Raw genomic sequence first — 26,845 nt, 5'->3', positions numbered from 1 at the left:
TCCCGGTGGCTGGTGCGAAGCGGCCGACGACTAGTGAACTCACCCACGTAGCTCAGGTACACGCCACTCCCCCCCCAGCAGTAACGGCACTCGTGCCGAACCCTGCCCAAAAGATCCCACAGAAGAAAGGGACTGGCCCAAGTGCCCATTCGGCAACTGCTGTGCCTGTTAAAACCAACGGAGCAGCACCTACCGCTAGGGCTACTAAACCACCCTCTCCTCCCAAAAATCGGCCTCCGTCTAAAATCCCTTCCTTGCCAAAAAATCCTCCCCTAGCGGCCCCCGAGCATATTCCGCCACGCAAGTGCCCTCCGGTAAATCTCCCACCAGAATGTCACCCTTATGTTGTTGTCCTCACCAAAGTCCCCCTCCTAAAAGAATCACAACAGGAAACACACCAGGCGCTGAAAAACAAAGTCATCCACTGGATGAAAACTAATAGACCTCTTCCAGTGGGTGTAGACGGCCTGATCCTTGGGGTGCGCAGGGTGAGTTGGATTGGCCACGGGAAAAAACTTTGAGGGCGATTGTGTGGTGGTTAATTTTCAAGATATAAGAGCTGCCCACGCAATATGCTCCCAAGGCCGTACGGCTGGAATGGGGGTCGATGCTGTCGACCTATCCTTCTTTTACCCAAGAACGCTCCCGACCACTCCACTATGCCCTGTCGGGCCCCCTCCTCCAAACATCGCCCACGGCCTCCCCTCCCCGGGAGTCTTCGCACAGCAGCTCTACCCAGCGCCGGTGATGCAGAACTGGGGCTTCTGGGGCTGCTGACTCCTTGACGTCCCCGGGGATGATTCTGAGGTTCCAAGTCCTGCTGTTGAGCCCATCCCCTCCCCTAAAATCTGTTGCCTCTCGACTGCACTACAAAGCCAGGTTACCGCCAAGTATGTTTCTGAGCAAGGGGAAACCAGGGAACCTCCCGGCTTACCGGCCGGCCCTCCTGTTGTGGGGGCGGTGGTGACGTTGCCCCCCGTCGAGAACCGCAGCATTGCAGCTGTGACGGACCCCTCGTTTAGGGTTTTCAGCTGGAATGTTGCGGGCCTCGAGAGGAAGCTAGCACTCCCAGACTGGAACTCGCTGGTGGAGCAATACTCCATATGCCTGTTCCAGGAAACCTGGAGCGGGGTGCCCCTGCATAAGGCAGGTTACTCCACCCACTTTCTGCCAGCAGCCCCTAGTGCAACCGGCAGGGGCCGCCCTTCGGGTGGCCTCCTAATTTGGGTGGCTTCAGAACTCAACTGCAGGGTGGTGGAGCGGGACACTAAATGCCCGGATCTCCTGAACATAGTGTTAAAAAACTCCCAAGGCCGAGTTATTTTAAATATTTTTAACATTTACGCCCGAGGCACAAAGGGGGGCAGAGAATCCCCAGTAATATCCTGCTTAGAAGCCCAGCTCCGCTTATCACCTCATAGGTCCTGCACCCTAGTGGGGGGCGATCTTAACTGCACTTTCGAGCCCCTGGACCTTGAAATCTTATCTGATCAAGAGGAACTCGATGCCAGGTGGGGGATCCCGTCCCTCGAACTGAATCCCATTAAGAAGTGGACAGAAGTGGCCCTCCAGATCAACTCGATAGCCATGGAGTTTGGCCTGAGGGCTGCCAATGGCAGAACCAGGTCGGACAAAGCTGGGGCCCACACTTACAATAGGCCAGGGCACACGTCACGGATTGATTATTTCTTCCTTGACATTCACCTGTGGAGCATGGTGGAGGACATGATGATTATACCATCTGTCGAGAGTGATCACAATCTTCTCTCTCTCACCATGTCTCACAGGTGGATATCCTGCCCTGTGACTAGAACTTCCTGTAACCCCCCCCCGGACCTGTCAGTAGTCGCCAACTGTGGCCGGCGGCTAAAGTGGGCAAAGCTAGCACTCTCAGAGGAGAAAACCTCTGCCATTAGGCAGCTTCTTGCTTCAGCCCTAACCAACCTTGACCACCAGGTGGAAGGGTTGTCGGAGGTGGCCTCGAGGTTCTGTATTTTAACCCAGGCTATTAGCGACCTCTTCGTAGTGCCAGCCAACACGAATAGAAGGAAACCTAGCCCACGAGGCAGATTGGGCTGGTTCAATCAGAAGTGCAGGGAGGCGAAGTCACTTCTCATTGAAGCAGTAAAGTCCAAATTACCATCTAGGACTAGGGTGGCCAGGAGGCACTATGCACTCTGCCAAAAAAACGCCAAGATGGAGTGGGAGGATAACTTCTGGCAGGACCTTCTGACTGCCAGTCGAGGGAAAGACGCAAAACGTTTTTGGGATTTGGTGGGTATCAGGAACCGTCCTGACGATACTTCGAGGCCCTGTACCATCAACGCCCAAACTTGGTTCTCCCACTTCCAAAAACTCTACTCTGCCATTGAAGGCTCACTTAATGACCCCTTTGACCCCCCGCCCTCTAGTCTGGCCCAAGACCTGGAATCCTTTTCTGTTTTGGATGTCACAAAACAGATCAAAACCCTGGTTCCTCTTAAAGCAGCTGGCCCGGATGGCCTCCCAGGCGATATCCTCCGAGCATACCCGGAAGAGTGGGGGGTAATAATTTCTGCACTCCTCAATGCAATTGTCGCGGGTGGCCCGGTGCCAGATTCTTGGAGAGGTGCTGAGGTGGTCCCCATCTACAAGAAGGGCAGTAGGGACCTACCTGGGAACTATAGGCCTATAAGCCTAATAGATTCGTCCCAGAAATTGGCGGGGAAAGTGATTCTGGGGAGGATCTCGCAATGGGTGGATGAAAACCACATCCTGTCCGACATGCAAGCCGGGTTCCGTTCAGGCACCGGAACCATTGAACAGGTATTTAGGCTCCTGTTATTACACTGGAAGGTGGTGGAGCTAGGCAAAGGCAGTCTCTATTTGGCCTTTATTGACCTAAAGACTGCCTTTGACCTGGTTCCAAGGGAGGAACTCTGGAGGGTGCTACACGATCTTGGGATGCCCCCGTATTTATTAAACCTCCTCATTAAACTGCACAAAAACACCTATGCCCAGGTTAGATGGGGGTTGAACGGGGAAAAGACCGATAAGATCAGGGTCGAGAGGGGAGTAAGGCAGGGCTGTGTTCTGGCCCCTACCTTATTTTCCCTCTATATCAATGGGGTGGTAAACCATCTACTCGGCGAACCAGCAGACGCTCCCACCCTGGGAGGCGTAAAAATTCCAACCTTGCTGTTCGCCGACGACACCCTCCTCATCTCTAAAACCCCCCAAGGTCTCCAGACATTACTAAATCGCTTCCAGGCCTTTTGCACCTCCAGGGGCCTTGTCATCAATGTGGAAAAGACCAAGTACCTAGTTTTGCACCCGCCCCGCAAACTTGGCCGCCCCCCTATTTTGAATTCTATACCCCTAGAAAGAGTGGCAGAATTCGACTACTTGTGAATCCGACTCAACGACGCGATGAACTGGACCGCCCATATCAACAAAATGGTAATGACCCACAAAAGGGTGGGGGGGGCTCTCCTCAAAGAGTTTAACAACTCAACTAAACAATGTGTTGCCCCCCTACTTGATATATATAAAGCTCGTGCGGTCCCTGGGTCACTATATGGAGCTGAATTGTGGGGTCTGGACAAAGTGGATCTACTGTGCAAGGCGGAAAATAAATTCATTAAAGATCTCCTTGCCATACCATCGAGTAGTCCGACTATCCCAGTGCTCATGGATGCTGGCTGCAAAGCAATAGGGGACCAGGCTCGCCTGCGACCCCTCTTGCTCTGGGCCCGTCTGTGGAGGGTACCGGAGCTAAAACCCTACGCTGACGGCCTTGCTGAGGTGATGCACTCCGACGGTTGGCACAGTATCAAATGGTTGAAGAACATCAAACACCTTCTAGGGGACCTAGGCCTGGACTCTTGTTGGCATAGTCACTCCGCCCCCCCAAAGGAGACCCTAAAAAAACTGTTCTGGGAGTGGGTCCGCGTGAAGCGCATCAGTAATCAGCAGCACTGCAAAACCACCGCAGCTTTTCTGCTGATAAAAGATGTCGTTGCCTACGAGCCATACATGGACCTAATAACAATTGCCATGGACCGGTCCCTGTACATCAAATTCCGGCTGGGGTTGTTACCCTTGGCTGACCTCTGTTCCAGGTGGAATAAATCCCAGCCCTCTTCACGATACTGTGCTCTCTGTCCCGATAAACCAGAGACTGTGCCACATTTTCTATTTGAATGCCCAGATTACGGCCGACCAAGATCACGTTGGCTTGGTCCTATCTGCAGAGAATTGGGTACTCGCCAGCACTCTGTCGCCCTTCAGATTCTATCAACTAATACAGCCCCCCCGATTGTTTGTGCCATTGCCAAGTTTTTAAAATGGGCCTGGTTGATTAGACTTAAAAGACGGTCCATATCAATTTAATCTCCTTTTAACTAACTTATGATGTCCTAATGTGTTTTAATGTTTTCTACTTACTGTACAGTCATACTTTTTTCGACATGCTGTTTTAATCTTTTGTATCGCTTTTATGATATATGCATATCGAAATAAAGCAATCAACCATAAGAGCCTGAGCCTTCCGAAGGAGAGATAATCGTCGCTCTTCCGAAGTAGACAGGCTTGCTGACAGCGTATTGATTGAGGCTCCCAAGTACTGTATGCATTGGACCGGAGTCGGGACAGACTTGGCCATGTTGATGTGCAGCCCCAGCTTGTTCAAGAGAACGCACGTCTTCTAGAAGTGTGCTCGCGCTTCCGAGAAGGAGGATGCCTTGATCAACCAATCGTCCAGGTACGGTTAGACGAGCACCTTGTTCTTCCTCAGGTGTGCTGCTACCACCGCCATACACGTTGAGAATGTTCTCGGCGCAGACTTCAGTCCGAATGGGAGTACTGTGTATTGATAATGATTGGCACCAACTTGGAACCGCAGGAACTTCCTGTGTTTGTGTGCAATAGGCACATGGAAGTAAGCATCCTGGAGGTCTATAGCACATAGCCAGTCCCCCTGTTGCAACTGAGGATAAATCTGATGCAACGACAGCATGCAAAACTTTTCCCTGCGAATCCATTTGTTTGCCTGTCGCAAGTCCAGAATGGGCCTGAACTCGTTCTTGTCCTTCTTGCGAACCAGAAAGAACCGGGAGTACAGACCTCATCCTCTCTGAGACAGAGGTACGTCTTCTATCGCCCTTTTCCTTAACAGGATATCCGCTTCCGCCTGAAGCTCGCGCAGCTGAAACTGCGAGCTGACCGGTGGAAATGCTGCAGGAGGGCTGGTGAACCGAAGACTGTATCCATTGCAAACAATATTCAGCACCCACTTGTCCTGAGTAATTTTTCTCCACTCTGCCAGAAAAAATTGAATGCTTCCCCCTACCGGAGTGGGTAACAGATCCGGGGGAGGGAGGTGCCTAGGGCCTAAACCCAGCCTGGCCCTTGGGCGCCGGAGCCGACTGCTGGCCTCCTCTGCCCTTCTGGCGCTTCTGGAATGGCTTACGGAACTGTTGTTGTTGTTGCGACTGTCCCGAAGCCTGGCCACGTCCTCTGCCTTGCCCACCGAACCGCCGTTGGGACGGGCGGTACGACTTCTTCGTGTCTTTAGGCTTCTCCAGGCCCACAGCCGTGAGCGTTTCGGCCTCCGCCTACATGCGGGCCATTTCATCGTCCGCATGCTTCCCGAAGAGGGTCTCGCCGGAGAATGGTAGGTTGGCCACCCTCTGCTGTGTGTCCGGTTTCAGGGACGTAAGACGGAGCCAGGCGTGACGTCTTTGGTTAACCCCATGGCAAAACCCATGAGCTGCCAACAAGGAAGAGTCCGCTGCCGCGCTGATAATCTGGTTAGCCACCAGCATCCCTTCATTCAGCACTTCCTGGAAGTCCTCGCGCTTCTCGTGGGGTAACATCTCTGCAAACTGCTGGAGGGAGTCCCAGAGGGCGCGGTCGTAGCGCCCCAACAGCGCCGTGGCACTCGCAGCCTTCATGGAGGTAGCCGATGTTCCACACACTTTCCTCCCTGCCGAATCCATCCATCTGGACTCCTTATCCGGGGGAACCGTGGATGACGGGGAGGTGGCATGTTGCTTGCGGGCCGCCGTCACAATTACAGAGTCCGGAGGGGGTTCCGCCCTCAGAAAGGCCGGGTCCGAGTCGGGAGCCCGGTACTTCTTCAGCAGCCTCGATGGAGCCGCCTTCGTCACCGCAGGGGTGAGAAAAAGGGCCATAGCCGGTTCTTCCAGGCCCGGCACCAGAGGCAGGAGAGGACGAGACAGGTGTTTTTGATGCAATGTCTCAAAAATGACTGAAGTTTTAGGAGTAGGCACCGTCAAGGATATGCCCAACTTCGCAGCGCCCCTTAAAAGGACATCATGGAACGCCACCAGGTCATCAATCGGGGACACCCTCGTGTCCGGTGACTCCGACAAGGTAGGAGAATAGTCTCTAGTACCAGAGGACCTTGTGTGAGAGCGAGATTCGCGCCTCCTATGGCGGCGTCTCAACCTCGTGGACGATCTGTGTCGCGATCTCTCCCTTCTCCCAGAGCGAGAGCGAGACCTGCCAGCCCGTGGCCGCTCCACCGGTTTCCGTGGTGGGGTCTTCCTTGGCTCCTCTCGGGGTTTCGGTTTTGGGGTCCCCTTAGGAGGTACAGGCAAAGATGGCAGCGAAGTGGACCTCGGCGGAGGAACCCTCGGCTGCGGGGGGGCCGATGCGGAGGGACTGGTGGTGGTGGTGGTGGGTCGCCTGACGGAAGTGGAGGGTTGGGTGGAGGATCCTATTTAGGAACAGGAGGAGGAGTTGGCGACCGAGGCCGAGATGGCGTGTACACTTCTGAGTACACCGAGCCCGGTGACCCCTTAGGCGAAGGGGGCTGAGATCCAGCCCCTTCAGCAGGTGAACGCTTCCTCTTGCGCCCTCCACTAGAAGCAGTCTGACTTCTGGGACCAGAATCCTTCTTGCGCCGTTTTGGAGAGGCAGAACGACTCCCAGACGCCGACCTCTTTCTTCTCGACGCTGAGCGTCGCTTTTCTGGCGTCGAACGTCGCCTCCGCGACTCCGGCGTCGACGCCGCCTCCGCGACGTCGACCTCCTCTTCCTCGACATCGAACGCCGACCCCTCGACGTCGACCTCGTACGCCGCCTCCGCGACGTCGAACGTTCCTTCCTCGAGGACGAGCGTCGATTCCTCCGTCTAGACGCTCTCGACGTCGAGGAGCCCCTCGACGTCGACCGGTGCTTCGACGGCGATCGGCGGTGTCGCCTCGACTGCGAGCGCCGATGCTTGTCACTTCGTCTCCGACGTCGATAGGAAGACCTAGACGTCGACGATGACGATGACTATGACAATGACGTCGACGGTGGCTTAGACGGCGACCTCTCCAGGCCCTTTGACGTCGGGCCGTCACGCCGTCTAGACCCAGAGCCCCAGGGAGAAGGGGAGCACACCGCCGTCATCCCTCTCGACGTCGTCGTCTATGCAATCGACGTCGACGGAGACCGGGACAGTTTGCTGGACTTCCTGCCTCTGGGGAGCCCCCCAGAGGCCTCAGCAGAGGGATCCCAGATGACAGTCCTCAGGGACATGATCTTCAGGGAGGCAGACGATGCAGACATCGTGGGGATCACTCTTGGCCTTCTTCCTCCCACATGCTGGACATTTATCAAAAAGGCCAGGCATTTTAGAGCCCTAAAACGCCTGAATCAGCACACAAAAGAGAAAGAGAACACCAAGAAAGTAAACTGAAACACTTTTAAAACACAAAAGTGCCAAAATATTCAATACACCCTTGAAACAAGGGAGAGCTCAATGCCAGGGTCCTGTAAAAAGGAGCCGGAAAAAAGAACTGAAAGTAGAGGGACCTGCTATGCATTCTGGGATACTGGGAGAAGTTCTGGAAAGTTCTCTTAAAGGCACAGTATCCTATTTAAGCCACATAATGGCAGCCTATGGGGCTTGTCTGTCCCTACCTTCCTCTCTATCATTCCAGAGTCTTTTACTGGGGAGGCAAGTTTCTCTATGGTAGAAACTGGGCAGGCTGTATTATGTGTGGTGTTTTTTGGTGGAATTTCTAGTTGAAGTACTGGACAGTGTAGCCTGTGGATATAGGCTGCATTATTTGTCTTTAAATTCTCTCTTAAGTGTCTTTGCAGTTTCTGCATTATTTTGACAACTTAAGAGATTATTTTTGATTGCCGGGGTCCACGCACATGGGCGGGACTATTCACTAGATTTTGACTATACACAGAGATCCCCTACTACAGAAATACTACACCTAAGCAAGGGGTGATTACACGACCTTGCCCCAGCTGAGTGATCAGCCAGTTGCGTCTATTTGAGTGTCCAGCCAGGGGTGGCATAATACATGCTGCAGCCCCTGGTAGGCCTTGGTTGCACCTATGCCCTGAGTACCTAGGCTACACTTAGTACAGGGGCTGACAAGGTGAACCAATTCCCAATTGTGGTTGTACCTAGGGTACATGTTAGATTTAGAGAGAGAGTACATCTGGCATCTGTGCTGTGGGTCCGATTAGCAGGCCCACAGCCACATCCAAGTCGAAAACCAGTAAAGTAAAAAGCAAAAAGTGGGGGTGACCATAGGAAGCAGACCCCACTCTCCTACACTATCCCTCTCAGACCTCCCGCTGGCTGGATACAGCGAACACAATCAGAACTGGCACAGTTCATATGGAACGGTCGAAAACCACGTCTGAAACAGAGGCTGGCGACGCTCTCCCCGGAGGGGGGAGGGGGGGGGGGGGGGAGGACTCGGGCTCCCAGACTTATTGCTCTACTTCCAAGCTGCTCAACTGCGTCTTCTGGTGGAGTGGAGCCGTTGGGAGTCAGAGAAACACTGGTTATTCCTGGACTAGGCGGTGGCTGGCAGACCATTGCAGGAAATTCAGTTTCTTCGCAAACAGACCCCCTAACTTATACGCTTCACATATCACAAGTGTCCCCATGGACATATGGGATCAAACCAATATTAAACACGAACTTACCACCTTCCCGTCCCCATTTACTCCACTGATGGACAACCCAGATTTCACTCCAGGTATGGATACGATGGCTTTTGCAAGGTGGCGACCCTCTGGGTGTCGATACCTCTACCACATATATACAGCGGAAGGAGTTATCCCTTTCACCCAATTCAAGCAAGAATATGAGATGCCAGAGTCGGAGAGACTGCGATATTTGCAAGTACGACATTGGGCGCTTAGTGACCAGATCTGTCCAGTGGCTGATAGACACCTCCTCCTCTATGAACACTGTCTTATTACACACAAGACAGACAAAAAGCTGATATCCAATTTATACAAGATGCTAAAGGTTAGATTCGCTCACACCTACAGCTCCGGGAGGGACTTGGGCAGGTCACTCAGTCATAAGGAGTGGGAGGGCATATACTATAGAGCACGACATTCCGCATATCACATGGGACTCACGGACACCCTTACTAAGATTGCAACCTACTGGTACTACACTCCTTAACGTATCCATGCCATGGACCACACTAGACATGCAATATGTTGGAGGGGGTGTGGACAGGTGGGCACTTTGGTACACGTCCTTTGGGACTGCGTTCAGCTCCAAGCCTATTGGAAACCGATATTAGACGAAGTAGAAGTGCATTTTGACACAGATTCCACGATTCCCCTCATAGGTCCTCCAGGGCCTCCCAAACCCTATGACCTACCTGTTGCATTCTCGCAGAGGCCACCTGATAGCAATAGCACTGGGTTCAGCAATGCTAAATATACTTCTAGACTGGCTGACAGCCCACGTCCCGACCTTCAATGGCTGGCTCCACCATCTGTGGCAGGTACTTGGTATAGAACAGCTTACGCGGACTATGGCAGAGGAGGGATCTAAGTATATCGAGCTGTGGCAGCCCTTCTTGTCCGTGTTGGCCTCTGAATTCGGGGAAGTCACTTGCCCTCGATTCCTCAGTTTACTGCGTCTCTCTGATACGGAACAGATGACACAAGGCTAGAGGGCGCGAATGGCCTAGATAGTATAGGTGGTTAACTTGGAACACGGGTGGAGGGTGGAATGAGTAGGGAGGAGTTCAGGGGTTTTCTTGGAGTTTTGTTCTATTTAGTTAGTTATAGCATATACAATGCTTTCTCGCAGAGGCACAAGCTTGTTCTAGTGCTGATAGGCTTAGCTTGTCTTTTCAAGTCCTGGACTTAGCTCTGTTAAAAGATACGGTGGCCACACCTGCATGTATTTTTGTCGTATGTGCTGTAAAAAATTTCCAATAAAAAGATTTAATACTAAAATACTGGCTAATCATCTATCTCCATTATTGCCCCTGTTGATTGGCCCTGAGCAGGACAGATTTATACCGGGCCCTAAGCTGTCATACAATCTTAGGACCGTGTTTGGTGCCCTTCAGCATGTTCGACCGGAGGTAAAGGTAGCTGCGGCCTTCTTAGACGCAGAGAAGGCATTCGATTCAATTGAATGGAAGTTTATGCCTGCCGTTTGAGACGCATGGGAGTCGGAGAGGTCTTCTTGCAATTGGTATCTGTGCTTTATAACTCTCCAGTTGCACGGGTTAGCACCAGGGACCCGGTCTCCGATCCGGTCCACATATCGCGGGGCACTTGACAGGGATGTCCCTTATCCCCTCTATTGTACGCGGTGGCCGCCAAGCTCTTGCTGCAGGAGTATCACGGGTACAGAGGGCTTCGCTTCCCCAATTACAACTTAATTGTCTTGGCCTACGTGGATGACATGCTCTTGTACAACAGCGACCCAGATGCGATTTGGGGGCTCTCGGGCTTTAGGATTAATTGGGACAAATCCGTAATTTTGTCGTGAACACCGGCTACAATGCCAACTCCTCTTGACTTCCCACTTCAGTGGACATCCAATCCGGTCTATTCAGACGCGGATCAAGTTATTAAGGCAAATTATGGCAGAGTTATTTCCAAGTTAGGCAATGATCTAGACAGATGGATTCGGCTCCCGCTTTCGCTGGTGGGAAGGGTCTTCCTTATGAAAATGGTGGTGATCCCCTGCTTCCTTTTTCTATTCGTCAATATACCCATAGTAGTGCCCCAGCATATGTTCAGAGAGCTGCGCACTTTAATGATTATGCTAGCTTGGGCGGGCAAGACTCCACGCGTGGCATTAGACCAGAGGTCTTCAAACTTTTTGATGCCGAGACCCCCTTGTAAAACCTTTTTAGGCGCAAGGATCCCCTTCCGAAAAAAGTTTCTAGAAACTGGTACTCATCATCAACTTTTGACAACCATAAATGCGCCTGTTAGACCTCATCACATCCCTCCATCATCCACCCACCCACACTTTCACACATCCATCCACCCTTCCATCCATACATCCATCAATCATCCATCCACCCTTTCATTCATCCATCCACCCTTTCATTCATCCATCCACCCTTTCATTCATCCATCCACCCTTTCATTCATCCATCCACCTTTTCATTCATCCATCCACCTTTTCACTCATCCATCCATACATCCATCATCCATCCATTCATCCATCCTTTACCCATCCACCCTTCCTTCCATCCATCCACCCATCATTCATCCACCCACCTTTCCACACATCCATCCATCCATCCATCATTCATTCATCCATCCATGCAACCTTTTATCCATTCATACATCCATGCAACCTTTTATCCATTCATACATCCATCCACCCTTTCATCCTCCCATCCATACATCCATCCTTCATCCATCCACCCTTTCATCCTCCCATCCATCCTTCATAAATCCAACCATCCACCCACCCACCCTTTCATACATCCACCCATCTTTCATCCCCCCACCTTTTCAAAAATCCATCCATCCATGCATCATTCATCCATCCATGCAACCTTTTATCCATCCATGCAACCTTTTATCCATCCATGCAACCTTTTATCCATCCATGCAACCTTTTATCCATCCATGCAACCTTTCATCCATCCATCCACCCTTTCATCCATCCATCCATCCATCCATCCATCCACCCTTTCATCCTCCCATCCATACATCCATTCACCCATCATTCATCCACCCATCTTTTTACACATCCATCCATCATTCATCATTCATCCATCCATCCATCATTCATCCATCCACCCTTTCATCCACCCATCCTTCATCCGTCCACCCTTTCATTCTTCCATCCATACATCTATCCTTCACCAATCTATCCTTCATCCATCCACCCTTTCATCCTTCCATCCATACATCCATCCATCCATCCATCCATCCATCCATCCACCCTTTCATCCTCCCATCCATACATCCATTCACCCGTCATTCATCCACCCACCTTTTCACACATCCATCCATCCTTCAGCCTAACATCCATCCATCCACCCATCATTCATCCACCCACCTTTTCTGTGCCTCTCATGGGGGATCAGTATCTCTCTGCGTCGTCTTCCTTCTTTCCCGCTCATGGGAGGGCATCTCTGTGCCTCCCTGCTGGGGGCTGGGGACGTGTCACGGGACCCACAGCTCCAGGTGCGTAACATCCATTGAACTCAAAGGGCTACACTACAGCCACTGCCCCAGCCCCCCCCCCCGACCCCCCAGCACATGTATGTGAGCCCGGCTGTAACCGCTTCAGGGACACACACACAGTCACACCCAAGTACTTGACAGGTCTTTAACTGACCTTTTACTTGTTAATGAGTCGATGTTTTTCACACCTGGGTGTGAATTAGGCCTCCCGTGAGCACCCTCGATCAGCCCAATGCCAGAAACTGCACTCTGCAGCATCTGGGACCCATTACCCCCCTGGGGGTCGCGCCCCACAGATTGAAGACCGCTGCATTAGACATTCTCACTTTACCTTATACTGCGGGAGGCTTGGGCACGCCAGATTTGGAACTTTATTATAGGGTGGCACAGGTTTCCCATGCCCATTGCTGGGTCCATGGCCCGCATGATTTACCACACCTCCAGATTGAAAAGGTTGCAGCTAGCCCAGACCCTTTACCATGCTTCTTGACTAAACCGCCTATCAGACTCTGTGGAGTACTGGATTCGGTAAACTCCATAGTTCATGCTTGGCGCATGCTGCTTAAGATGCAGGCTGGGGCTCAATTATACTCGCCTCTTTTGAGGGTGGAGTGGTGTCGGTGGTTCACGCTTAGCACCGAGTGAGGGGCTCTTAGCTCACTGGTAGGGTGGGCTCCTGGGAGGATATGATAGTTGGTGTAACAAGACCCTCGGCACTAACACATTTATTTAGGTTTCGCCACGCTCTGCAGGCGGTACTGGCAGATGAGCTCCTAGAGCCCCCAGAACTCCCGGCCCTATCCATACTATTGCGCTCAAAGTCACCTGTTAAGCTAGTTTCTCACCTATATGCCTGGTCCCAACTTATTAGGACCACATCATACACTAAGGCACGGCAGGCATGGCAAACTGACACCGGGGTTCCGCTCACTGATGCTATTTGGTATTATTGCTGTGCGGCCACTCGCAAGGTTTCCCTGAATGGCCGCCACAGGTTGGCCCATTTAAAATTCTTACACAGGTTCATTACACTCCACAATGACTATGTCGATATGGGCTGCGTGCCACTGACTGCTGTGAGATGTGACATGCCAGGGCCAGTTTTTTCCATGTAGCCAGGCAGTTTCCCCCAGTGGAGGTATTCTGAAGAAACATTTTTCAGGCACTCAATGATATTGCTGGATTGTATCTTACCCCTGATCCACTACTACCGTTAGTGGGTTACACGAAACCTCTCCGGAAACCTGTTCGTAAATTGGTAGCCATGGAGCTTCTCCTGGCGAAACGTAGATCTGCAATGCGTTGGATGCGTGGCCCTGTACCAACAGTTACAGAGTGGGAAAAAGATATGATGTATTGTAACACCCAATCAGATGTTTATAACTAATAGCTTCCCCCCTGCAGTCAGCAGAAAAGTTTCTGGGGGTTATTTGCACAGTACCAGATGTCACATCACGGACAGTGAGGATCAAGACGGAATACTAAAGGTCCTGGACATATATTGGGGGGAGGGGGGAGTGTGTGCTGGTGGGTTCAGTGATTGGGCCACTCCTACCATTGATAATGCTCACCGAATTGAGGCACTGCTAAATGCTGATAAGGTCGCCTATCTACGTGGATTTGACTTTCTGTACATTTATCTATCACTGCCTTGCAGGATGTAAAGTCGCTGCATATTGGATCCGTACTTTTTGGCCGGCGCTACTGTAGCTACCAATGTGTACAACCAAATGTGATACTTGATTGTGTGATCCGTCTTATTTTATTTCTATTTTTTTGTATTTGTGTTTTGACTCAAAACTCAAAAAAACAATTTTTTTTAAAGGGGCATCCTCTGCTCTTGTTTCGGCGGATCCGTGGGGTGTCTGTCAGGGAGAGGGAAGCTGATCGAAGGTGTCTGGTCAGTATTTGGAAGGTCAGATGTTTGCTGATGTATGCTGATCCTTCGTTGTGCAAGGCCTTGTAAGCCTGGGTCAACATATTGTCCTGGCATCTCTTCTGAATCAGGAGCCAGTGTAGTTTGAGATGTGGTGTTAGGTTGGTCCTTCTGGGGAGGTCGAGTACGAGTCTTGCTGCTGAGTTTTTTACTGTCTGGTGTCTCTTCTGGAGACATGCAGGGATTCCTATATAGAGAGCGTTTCCGTAGTCCTGTTTGCTGGTAATGAGGGTCTGCGTGACGGTCCTTCTGGTGTTAACTGGGAACCACTTGAAGATGTTGTGGAGCATGCGAAAGGTGTGGAAGCAGGTAGATGAGACCGAGCTGGCTTGTTTCTTCATGGATAGCTTGCTATAGAGGATGATGCAGAGGTTGCAGGGGTGTTTTTTGGGTTGGGCGGAGTTCCACGAGCCACCAGGCATTGTTTCATGGAGAGGCGTTGATGAAGACTTCGGTATTGTCTGTGCCAATTAGTCCTTCATCCAGTCTGCAACATTCATCATGTATCTGTGGAAGTTGGCTTAGGTGGTGGTGGTGGAGTAGGGGTTTTCAGACAAAAGAGGATGAGCTGGGTGTTGTTGGCGTAGGAGGTGATGTGGAGTCTGTGCGATCAGACTGTCAGCCAGAGGGGTCATGTAGGTGGGGAGGGTGGGGTGGAGGGTTGATTCTTTGATTCTTGGGGGACTCTGTAGATGATGATCTTGGGCTCAGAGGTAAACCGTGGGAGAGGGATCCTTTGGGTGCTACCGGAGAGGTATGAGGCGATCCATTTCAGGGCGTCTACCTCGATCCTGATGTGGTGGAGGCTGTTGATCAGGATGTGTTGAAGACTGTAAAATGCGGTAGACAGGTCCAGGAGAATGATGGCCGCCATTTCTCCAAGGTCCACGAGGGCTCCGGTGTTGTTGGCTGTGATTAGAGCTGTCTTAGTGCTGTGGTTAGCTCTAAATCAAGATTAGGAGGGTTCCAGGAGTTTGTGGTCTTCTAGGTGTTGAGTGAGTAGCTGGTTGATCACTTTCTTGAGGACTTTTGCTGGACAAGGGAGCAGAGAGATGGGCCAGTAATTCTTTGGTAATGAGGATGTTTTTTTCAGGAGGAGCCTCATTTCAGCACGTTTCCAGTCCTCCGAGAAGGAGGCCATGGTCTTAGGGGTGTTTAGGACCTTCCTGAGCTCGTCGCCAATTGCCTTGCTTCAGAGGTGGTAGGGCAGGGTCAATGGGTGCTCCCAAGTGCAAGGAGTTCAGGATGGAGTCAGTGTCTAGCATGGTGAGGAGGTCAAGTGGGTGAGCAGGTGCTCCGGGTTTAAGTTCACAGGTGTGAGCTGGTTGATGCTGGTGGCAGAAGACTGGCTGTCGACGTTTTTCTAGATGGCCAAGATCTAGTGAGAACAAGCTATCTATACAACAGAAACTTGGAAAAGGGTGCTAATTTAGTACAGGCTCCATTCTTTTTAAAATCTTGCTGCACTACATATGATTAGCAGGGGTGGCAGGATTGCTGCACTACATATGATTAGCAGGGGTGGCAGGACTGAGGGAGTCTGATTTGGACAGCATATCAAAACTTAACTGAGGGACGATGGGGTTGGGTTTCACTAATTATTAAGATAAGGATGAGATTCCAAACGGTAGTATGACACTACATTAGTGCTGAGGTGATCAGATGAGTTAACCATTTAACAACTACTCACAACAAATATTCCCAGTAAGCATAGTTACCTGTACTATGACTAACTTGAGGTATTGGTGACATTTGTAAAAGTATTTTGCTTTACAAGCAGAATTGCTTTTTATGGCCAAAAAAATCACAATATTTAGTAGATGAACAAGAGTTCAATGCAACATGTTTTTATACCAAGATTATAACCAATTTTATTGCATTTGCATATACAGCTACAGCGGGCAGTTGAACACATTACACTTCATAAAGGAGAGGGATAAGGGTGCGATTACGATGGAGTAATGATAGCATCACCAGTGGCCCACACATGGCTCCATCTCCCTGAATAGACAGGCCAGGATAAGCCCACCGAAAAGGGAATCCCAAACATGTTTTTGCAGACATCCGTGTGCTTTGTACATGGGTTTTTCTTGCTGCGCTCACTAGTCCCGTGCACTAGACTGATAGCTGAGGCGTCGGAGGTCACTTTCTTAAGCGCGCTATATACCGATTGTTCACCATGCAAGCTAGGCCTATGAACGATTGCTTAGTGCAGGGTCCACCCAATTCCTCCACCCTGGGGGTTCATTCAATTGGGCGGCATAGGGTCTCAGTAATTTCCTTCTCTACTTCGCTCCAGAATGGCACCTCCCCAGGTCAGCTACATGCGACATGTAAGAGGTCAGCAGCAGGATTTAACACAAGATTTAGTGAACGTATGCAAATATCTAATTAAAACCTTCACTTTTCTCACTGTGCTGTTGTGTTAATGAACGGTTTCAAAAGGCATTTACTTTTTAGATATATATTCACTTACTTGATTGCGGAGAACAGTGTCCGAAAAAGCTGTATAAATATTTCATTGCAGTCCTCTAGCTCAAAGCATATGTTGTAAGACTTGACCCAAGCTAAATTCTATGGGGAAAACACACAAAAAAAGTTTATATGAGTCAAGCATTTCTTTAAGGACACTTGGAAGGAGCTATAATTGAAAACTTGCACAACGTGATTCTCAGTTATATTCATTTTCATATGTGGTACTCAATATTCTAGTTCTACAGCAGAGAAGGACAGAATTAATTACATTTTAAAACAGATATGGTGAAACATTGTGACAATTGCCCCATGCATTGTCAAGTTCCTTTATAATTAAACTACACAAATGATGTGCACTGGAACCCAGTAGACAATAAGGCAGATAAAGTCATGCAGAGCAAGCCATTTTTCTTCAATATAAAAAAAATGTTGAACCTCAACCTAGAGTTCTTTACGTTGTCTTTTCTCCAGAATACATGTGCAGTAGACCCTTCTTCCAGTGCCACCACCAGCACATGGATTTTCTATTAAAAAAATGTGCATTTCCCAGTTAACATGCAAAGTAATTAGTATTAAAGCTTAAAAATTAGCCTCAGGAAGGGAGGAGCTATGCGTCGGTCAAAGATGACCGCATGAAGCCTCAGCTCCTCGGCCCCGGCCCGTCGCGGCTATTGCCGTTTGTGCGGAGGGCCTTTGGGAGCAGATTCCTACTTCCAGTGGGGTAGCGTTCTAGTTCTGGACCACCCTAGACTATTTAGCTACCACGTCATGGGCGCGCCAGCGGCAAGCCCGTCCGCGACCAAGGGCCAGGACCCCAGGTAATTTTGATAATACTAAGAATATCCGCCATAGCTATAATTCACAGACATTGTGGAATTTAAGGGCGCCCCCTGGTGATATGTGTTCTCATTCTATGTGCCCGGTTAATACGGTCACAAACTGTCCCCACTGTGATTTTAAACTTAATTCTCACACTAAGGCAGTCCAAGGGTCTCTGCCCCCAATAAAAAAAAATTCTTTTGAATTGCTGTTCCCTTATCAAGCATTCTGATAAAATTTTACTTCTCTTGGAAAATCTTAAACCTGATGCTCTTTTCCTATCTGAAACATGGTTGCGGGATGAGGCTGACCGAGCCATTACTCAGATTTTACAGCTTGGGTACTCATTACATAGAGCAGATCGTAAAACTGGTATAAGTGGGGGCTTCGGTATAATCTTCAAATATTATTTCCATTGTCGTTTATCAATTGCGGAAATTCCTGACTGCGAAAGTCTGAGCTTTGCACTTGAAATTTCTCCTACCGTCACCTTTTCTGGCCTGTTACTTTATCGGCCACCAGGACCGATGGGTCAGTTTCTTGATCGTCTTCTGTCCCATTTTGCTGAGTTAGCATTATCTCCAGCGAATTTTACAGTTCTCGGAGATTTGAACATACATCTAGACGACCCCTTTGATTACCAAGCAAGGGATCTTCTGTCTAATTTATCAGCTCTCCAAATTGTCCAGAAGGGCTTTGCACCTACACACATTAAGGGTTACCTTCTTGATGCTGTGTTTAGCAATGACCTAAATCTTCATGTGGGTCCTCCAATCCCCCTCCCATGGACTGATCACCTACTTGTTCCCTTGGAATGGGAAACTTTGGCATTCCCTGTGCTGCAGAGTCCGGCTTCACTGCTGAGAAGGAAATGACCGAATCTTTCCGTCAGCCAGTGGCCAACCTCTCTGACTGCTACCACTCCTTTGTCTGCTTCAAACCCTGGTAAGGCCAACAGTAATTTTGATGCTTGGATACAGACCTCGCTAGATTCTTTAATCCCTCTGAAAATCTCATAAAAAAAACAAATCAAAATTGGCACCATGGTACACTCCCAAACTAAGGGAACTGAAACAAACGTGTAGAAAACTAGAAAGGAGTTGGAGGCAGGCTCCAGAAGCTGACAGTAGAAACGCTTATAGAGAAGCAATCATGAACTATAAGGCGGAAATTAAAACTGCGCAATCTGTATTCTATGAGGGCAGGATTAGTGCGGCAGCCAATGCGCCTAGGGAGATCTTTCGGATTGCCAAATATCTCATTAGCGCTCCACAAAAACTCCCGGACCCTAAAGAGGCACAAAAACGTTGTGATAAGCAGGATGAATATTTCCATCAAAAAATTCAGCTCATTTACCATTCTTTTACCTCTCCTCAGGGTAATTCCGTTCTTCTTGGTGCGGAGAGTGGTCCTCTGATTCCACAGTGTATTTTAATGGAGTTCCCTCTGCTCGATGAGGCATTACTGAACACACTAATGTCGAGAGTAACATCTGGTTGTCCCATTGATTCAGCCTCTCCGCGCCATCTTATGCTAGTCACGGATGTAATTTGGCCAGTGATCCTGAATGTTCTAAACGCCTCCATCACCTCAGGAAAGGTGCCGTTGGCATGGAAATGTGCCCAAGTTAGAGTATTATTGAAGAAACCCAATCTGGATCCTTTCATCATGGCCAATTACAGTCCAATTTCTCTCCTTCCATGGTTGGCCAAGCTGCTTGAGAAACATATCAATACCATCTTAGTTCATCACCTGGAGTCTAACATTCTACTCCATGATTCCCAAGCAGGTTTCCGTCCTAAGCTTGGGACGGAAGCAGCCCTCTTGGCAGTGACAGAGGGCGCTCGGAGGTATTATGCCGTAATTATTTTGCTGGACCTCAGTGCCGCCTTTGACACTGTGGATCATAACATCCTGCTCTCCTGACTAAAACATCTTGGGGTGACAGGTCTGGCTTTTACCTGGCTGCAATCCTTTCTGAAAGACCGATTTTTTCAGGTCTCGGAGGGTGCTACTCAATCTAAACTATGGCCCCTTAGCGGTGGGGTTCCTCAAGGATCTTCCTGAGCCCCACGCTTTTTAATATCTATTAGCTGGGATAGTGCTTCCCTTTGGCATCGAAATTGTCACCTATGCAGATGATACCTAATTGGTGGTTGCTCTCAACCACCTTCAGGGATCATCCAGCACTCTGGGCAGCTGCCTAGAAGCGGTAGCCAACTGGATGGCATTTTCTCATCTAAACTTAAACGGGGAAAAGACTGAACTGATGTTCCTGGGTAAGTCCCCGTCACACAGAGCAGCTTTGGGCTGGCTGACCTGTGCACTATGCCAGTGCCGAAAGACCAAATTAAGAGTCTCGGAGAGTGGCTTGATAGCACTCTCTGTTTCAATCATCAAGCTATCAAGCTCTCAGCCACCTGCTTTGGCGGGATGAGGCTGTTGAGAAAAAGTTTGCCTCTTCTCCCTTTTCAGGTTCGTAGGATTATGGTGCAGGCTCTCATCTTGTACCGCCTAGACTACGGGAATGCCCTGTATCTGGGTGCACCAATGGCTACTATTAAAAAGCTGCAGGTGACCCAGAACTGCGCGGCACGTTTACTTTTGGAGCTGCCTCAGAGACAGTCGGGGTCAGCTGCCTTGAAGCTTCAATGGCTGCCAATCCAGGCCATGATTCGATTTAAGGCAATGTGCATAGCCCACAAAGCTATGTGGCACTCAGGCCCTGCTATGATTGGTTCTTTAGTGACTCCGTACCACCCTCCTAGAAACCTATGCTCAAGCACAGCCTTTCTTGCAATCTCACGGAAAGTACGACAAGCCAGATGGGGAGGTCGCTCCTTTTCATGGAATGCTGCTACCTTTTGGAATTCTCTGCCACCCACTTTGCGCAGCGAATCTGATCTACAAACGTTTCGCAGACTTTTGAAAACTTTTCTCTTTCACTAATTGTACAGCCTGGTTGTTCTGTTCGCCCGGTCCAAGCGCTACGAGGCCTTAGGGTAGCCTCAGGCCTTAGGGTAGCATTCATTCAGCTCCCCCGGACCTGTCCCCCATTCCTACTATCCTGGAACTCATCCCGATCGCTGACCCCGCCGCTACTCAGATGACAGTTAACAGTGACTATTCCTACTGCTGTGTCATCGGGGGCCAGAGTTAGACGGCACACTCTCCGAGGCCTTGGTGCTGGCTGGAGTCGGGGACTGGCTTAGACAGGAGAGCCGGCCACAAGTTTCATAACACCGGGGCCGCAAACCGGAAGTCACCGGTCAGGCCCAGGTGTGGATCGGCGGTCGCGGGTGTGTAGCAGAAAGGGCCAGAGAGTGCAGCGGGCCCCCCCAACCCCCCCCCCCTTTAGGTGCCGTTTGATTTTGATTGGCAGATGAATATTCGAGGCTGGGATTTCCCCTCCTTCCTTTTGTGAGTGGTTGCGGGGGCTCCCTGTACACGGCGCTGAAGGAGGTGGCACTGAAAGAAGCTTGGCCACAGATGAAGTGCTGCTTCCTGCAGGGCTACCCCCTGATTGAGTGACGGTTGCTAGAAGCCGGGGCCCCCGGGAGTGGAACCTACATCTGTCTTGGTCGCTGGTCTGGACGGCACTGGTGCCATTGCATTTCCGGGGGGCAGAGATCGGGGTGATCAGTGGAGGTGGCGTAGCCGTTGCGACGAGGGGCGCCAGAGCTGGCCATAACGTACATCCTTAAGTGACAGTGGAGGCCGACCAGCTCGCACTGGCCTTGGACCCCGGGATTTTGTGGCTGGTTGCGGGGGCTCCCGGTGCACCGCGCTGGAGGAGGTGGCATTGAGAGCGGTCTGGCCCCAGATGAAGAGCTGCTGCCTGCAAGGTTGCCCCCTGATTGAGTGACGGTGGCTAGAAGTCGGGCCCCCGGGAGTGAGATCTACATCCGCCTTGGTCGCTGCACGGAAAGGCGCTGGTGCCATTGAGTCCCGGGTGGGCAGAGATCGGGGTGAGCAGTGGAGGTGGCGCAGCGGTTGTGGCAGGAGGCGCCAAAGCCAGCTATAACATACATCCTTAAGTGACGGTGGGGGCCGACCCGCCCGGAGTGGCCCTGGACGTAGTGATTCGAGATGGGCAGGACGGCGCCTCTCTGGCCCTACATTTCCCCTGAGATCGTGGACTCGCGCTTTGAGGTCTGACAAGCCAGTTGGGGACAGCAGTTTAGGGGCTGAGCCCTTTCCGCTTGACAGTACTGAGACCGGATCTGGCTGGGGACACTGCATACGTACACGCCCCCCCCTGACTGGGTGAATAGAGAGCCATTGTTGCATACGGGCGGAGTGGAGTGACCCGGGGTCCGCCGAAGAGGTGATTGAGATGATGTCAAAATCCGAGTGTGAGAGGCAACAGTCAAGAACCTCTAAAGGGTTGCAGCAGATACAGAACAATGAACTTGACCGGTACACGATGCCTCAGGGGTCACCGCCAGAGTCGAAACGGATTCAGTCAAGCGGAGGGGAGTCTGTCGGCCCGACGGCTGAACCGACCCTGATTGACGTGAGGGCGGCTATAGATGGAGTGAAGTCCTCCCTGGGTCAAAAGATGGAGTCACTGGACAATAAGTTAGATGCGGTCACCATTGAGGTCAATCTCATACGAGCTGATCTCACTAAGGCGAGTGAGAAAGTGAAGCCTCTGTATATCAAGACTGATAGCTTAACGGACGACGTGGCACAGCTCCAGCAGGATGTACGGGATCTCCAAGCCTCTGGCGCCCTGACCAACCGGAAGCTGGACGAATATGAGGGGAGGGCTCAGCGCAACTATGTTCGCATTACTGATGTCCCCAAGAAAGCAGAGGGCCCGGCCCCAGATCTATTCGTCGAGGATATCGTCCATCTGAAGCCAGGGGGCTAAGCAACTTCTTCATGATCGAACAAGCACACAGGGTGCCGGGGGGGAACTCAAGCTGGGCCCCCACCCCATGATTGCGAGGGTGTTACATTTTAGGGGCAGAGACGCTATCCTGCAGGCTTCCCGATCGGGAGGTCCCCTTCTCTATGAAAATGCCACGCTCTCGTTCTTCACGGATTTTACTCCGACTGTTCAGAAACAGCACCAAAGTTTCCTCGGAGTAAAGAAGAAGCTCAGAGATGCAGGACTGAAATATGCAATGATGTTACCGGCCCGGTTGAGGGTGGAGGCTGACGGGAGGGTTTGGTTCTTCAACGTCCCAGAAGTGGCTGCAGACTGGTTGGAAAGCCGTCCCCCAACAGACAAGAGAGGCACGACCGTGATGGCGATGACAAAATCCAGGAAGAGGAATGATGGTGGCTGCAGGCTGTCTGGGACTTTTTGAAAGCAACAGGTAGTGGGTTTAACCCATATGTTCTATTTTGATTTTGGTCCCAGGACTATGAGTGGACATGGACCCAGAGCGGGAGGGTTACTCAAAGGGGGGGGGGGGGGGTGGAGGGGGAAAGGGGGTCCTAACCTCCTCCTTTCTACTTTTAGTTAGTCAGTAGTTTAGTTTATGGGGCGACAGGTACACTGCCAGTTGGGGTTAGGCGTCAGCCATGAGTAGGGGTGCGGGTGGGGGTTGAGAGTCGGTTTGGTTTAGTTTGGAGATTCTACTATACCCAGTATCGGTTGCACAGTGGGGTTTTTCTTTAATTTTTTCCTTCCATGCATCAGGTCGCAATGTTACGGTCGTTTTTGTTGTTTTTTTTAAATGTAAAAAAAATTAAAAAAGGAGCCTCAGCCTGGTGTGAATCTGGAAGTGTTGAGCTTTAACCTACATAACTGTCCTTTATGAGGATCTTTAAATGTTAAAATTAGACTGTGAATTTTAGTTTGAAGCTGTGCCAAAAGGTATTAATTGAGAGTATGGCTCAATGTTGATCTTTAGGCCAGGCATCTAGTGTTAGATTAGCATATAACAGCACTGAATTTGAGAAAGACAAAATGCCTATACATCAGCTTGTTTCACATGTTTCCTATTGTTAGTTTCTCTTCCTCAACTGGGAGAGCTATGATCTAGTAGTGGGAGAGGTAAAAGAAAATTCATACATGGTAGTGGTGCTTATTTGAAGAGTTACTCAAGTTATCTGTGTATGCTACACAACAGCAGGACAACTTAGTTATATAAACCAAAGCAGTTTGTTTAAAGGCATCTCTGCTTTAATATCTATTAAACGCCAGCTTTATATCCATTTTCTCAGAATTTACAGCGACACTATTTATAGAAGTCTGGTAAGGAAAGCATGCGCGACTCAATGTGTTGGACCCGGCCTCGTGGCGTGGTCCTCTCTGATCCCCGCAACCCCAGAACTACTGGTGGACCTGACCCCAGTCCACTCAGAACTGTACATGACGCCTCTACCCCGGACCTGAGCCGATCTTCAGACCGCGTGCCTGCACCCGTGCACGTGACCATCAGACTCCATGTTTGGCCACTCCGGGCGGCCGCCTTCTTCCCTTTCGGCAGTCCTTGGCCACTCCTGGCTGCAGCCAGGCGTGCTCGTCCGGCGCACCCGGACCCGCCCGGGAGATGAAAGACCCACCGAGTACCCGAAACCAAGACTTCAATCACACCTCCGGCCCCCTTCCGAGGAACTGGTTCCCCTCACACCTCTGAACTATCCCTGGGGGCTGGTTTCGATCACACCTTTGGCCTCCTAGCGAGCTGGCTCAAAACCTTGATGGGCGTCTGGGATCTCTTGGACGCACGGACCAAAGCATCAAAGAACCAGCCGCCCAGACAATCGGCCGCCTGGCCCTCGGACCACCGGCCTCCTGCCTCTGAGGGTCCGGACATCAAAGGGCTACTGGACTATAAGACAGCCTGCCTCCCATCCAGCCGGCAGTTGTATCCTGGACAAGAAAGCCCTGCTGATCTGATCGCGGCTGACCTTGAGGAGAACAGACTCTGACCCTCCGAGCCCTGCTGACGCTGTCGCGGCTCATCCTCGAAGCTACGGAACTGAACCACCGAGCCCTGCTGTCGCGGCTCCCTCTCAAAGAGTAAGACTTGAACCATCGGAGCCCTGCTGACCTCGTAGCGGCCCACTATTGAGAACGAGAGATTCTTGCTACCATCCTGAGCCCTGCGGACGCTGTCGCAGCTCCACCTGACTACGAGTACTACGGGGTACTCCGGATCAAGCCCTGCTGACCTCGTCGCGGCTTGAAGAAACCTCTGGTCCGGCTGGACCATCAACGCTACCCTCACGACTACCTCGAACCGAAGTGAGTAGGACAGCAAGTACCATCGCCAGCCCCCGTACCTCCCAGTTCGAGGATTGAGAACTGTGCGCAGGGTACGCTACGTACTGGCTGACCCTCTAAGACTGTCCCGCTTCCCCGTTCCCTTGTTTCACGAGACTTTCGCGATCCCTCGATCGCTGTGTATTGCTACCTATTTTACTTGGATAAAGTTCATACTTGATAAAGGTTCACGGTGTGGTGTCCGTTCGTAAGTGTGGTGTGTCGACAGTGTGTACGATCAGTCCTCCCCGGCGAGGACCATCCCTCGATAAGACTCGGCAGGAATTGTGGGAGAGGAGGGCCTCGGGTGGTTAGGAGAGCAGTCTTGACCCCTGGGGTCACCTCCTTCCAACACAATGGCATAGTTGATTGACAGAAATCTTTGTGAGGCCGGTCTCCTGCATGAATACGGTTCTGTTGGCAATCTCAAGTTAAATGTTCTCTATTTAATGGTTTTAGTCTTAAATGGATAAAACAAATTGGGCAGAATAGTTAAAGTGAACTGCAGGTAAGGTGTTCATCCGGGATATAAATATACAGTTTCATTATAGCAATTTCATTTATATAGGTTAATGGACGAAGAAGAAAAATCTGGCCGCAATAAGACCGTAAGACTATGTAGATTGTGTGGGAAAGTGCAACAATTTGTGAAAAAGTGTGACTGTATATGGTACTGAGGGAGGGACTGAGCTGCCAGAGAGAGACAGCAAATGTATTCAGCAAGAAATTGTGTAAGTGAGGGTGTCCTTTCAGAAGCAGTGTATTCCCAGATGTGCAATCATGCTAATTTTAGTTGTCGGAGCACAATAGCTTTCCATCACGAAGTCAAAATTTTGACACAATCTGAGCTAGAAAACACTCAAAGTAGAAAATCATAGTCTTTAACTGGGTGAAAAGGTTTTCTGTATCTAGTAAGAGGAGATTGGACTATTCCAGTCACTTTATCATGGTACACCGTGTGATCAGATTCTTTCTGGCGAAGCATCCAGTTTGTCTGCCGCATATGAATAGAGGCCGACTGAAGTTGCTCAGATGTAGCATGGTAGTATCAAGCCTTATCACCCCAATTTCGGGGACAGTCTTATTTTTGTATTAAGAAGAGCTGTTGGTCTTTAAGGCACATGTCCTAATAGACTTCTCTAATTTTGTTACAATGGATACTACTAGATCTGCCATTGACTGTGTAAATTTAAAAGATCTACTAACAGAATTACTGTGCAATTAGATTTCACAGAAGTGTGCAATGTGCACTTGGCACCTCAGATGCATTAGAATCCAAACATTCAATCATCTGCCTACTTATTGGCCTATCCAATATTCATTCTTTCATCCAACATATAGATGAGCTATCAATCCATGAACCAATAACTGTGCTTGTTCTGCACTATCTGCATCCCCTCTCGTTTAAACTACATTGTATAAATGGAAACCTTGGCAATTTTATCTGGAAGATCATTGTGGGTTTTACACTCACATTTCATTTCCTGTACTGTAGAAGCAGCTCACTTTGCGTTCCATATAGTTTGTAAACCTTTGAGCCTTGCTCCCTACTTAGTAATACTTTTTGTATGGACACTGCAGTGTGTGCCCTGTCTTTTATAAAAGTAGTGGCTGTATTTGACCTTTTACAGTGAATATTGCCTCGCGGATCATTTGGTGCAGAGTAGTTTTAAGTTTGTTTCCCATCTGGAATTTACAAAACCATTTAAGTTTTTGAAATTGGTTTAGGATGTGTAAGTTTCTTGTACAAGGTTCAGATTTTGCTATGAAGCACCATCTAATACTTAACATAGCTGGGATGTAAGGTGCACATATAATATATTTTTTTAAATGTTCATTTACAGTAACAAATTAAATTGAACTTTACCTCTAATAAATAAAAATATCTATTGAACTGCGGACTCTTGGTGTCTTCTAAACCTTTAAGTTGTCTTGTTATAAACAAAAATATATCC

The 26,845-nt window shown here is 50.0% G+C and overlaps 1 protein-coding gene across 2 annotated transcripts in view; it reads right to left on the bottom strand.

Moving 5' to 3' along the window:
* Positions 1-26,845, bottom strand: part of PDS5A (PDS5 cohesin associated factor A) — a 1,517,933-nt gene that overhangs the window by 1,406,252 nt on the left and 84,836 nt on the right. For both annotated transcript variants that reach the window (XM_086963962.1, XM_086963961.1), the window contains exons 4-5: positions 26,758-26,844; positions 16,848-16,945 (exon numbers count right to left, since the gene is read on the bottom strand). In XM_086963962.1, the coding sequence (XP_086820088.1) occupies positions 16,848-16,945; positions 26,758-26,844 (185 nt within the window). The remainder of the gene's footprint in view (positions 1-16,847; positions 16,946-26,757; position 26,845) is intronic.

The sequence above is a fragment of the Lissotriton vulgaris genome, chromosome 3_2, assembly GCF_964263255.1.
Source record: "Lissotriton vulgaris chromosome 3_2, aLisVul1.2, whole genome shotgun sequence".
Lineage (NCBI taxonomy): Eukaryota > Metazoa > Chordata > Amphibia > Caudata > Salamandridae > Lissotriton > Lissotriton vulgaris.
Note: the sequence above shows the minus strand (reverse complement) of the source record. Positions and strands in the feature narration are given on the sequence as shown.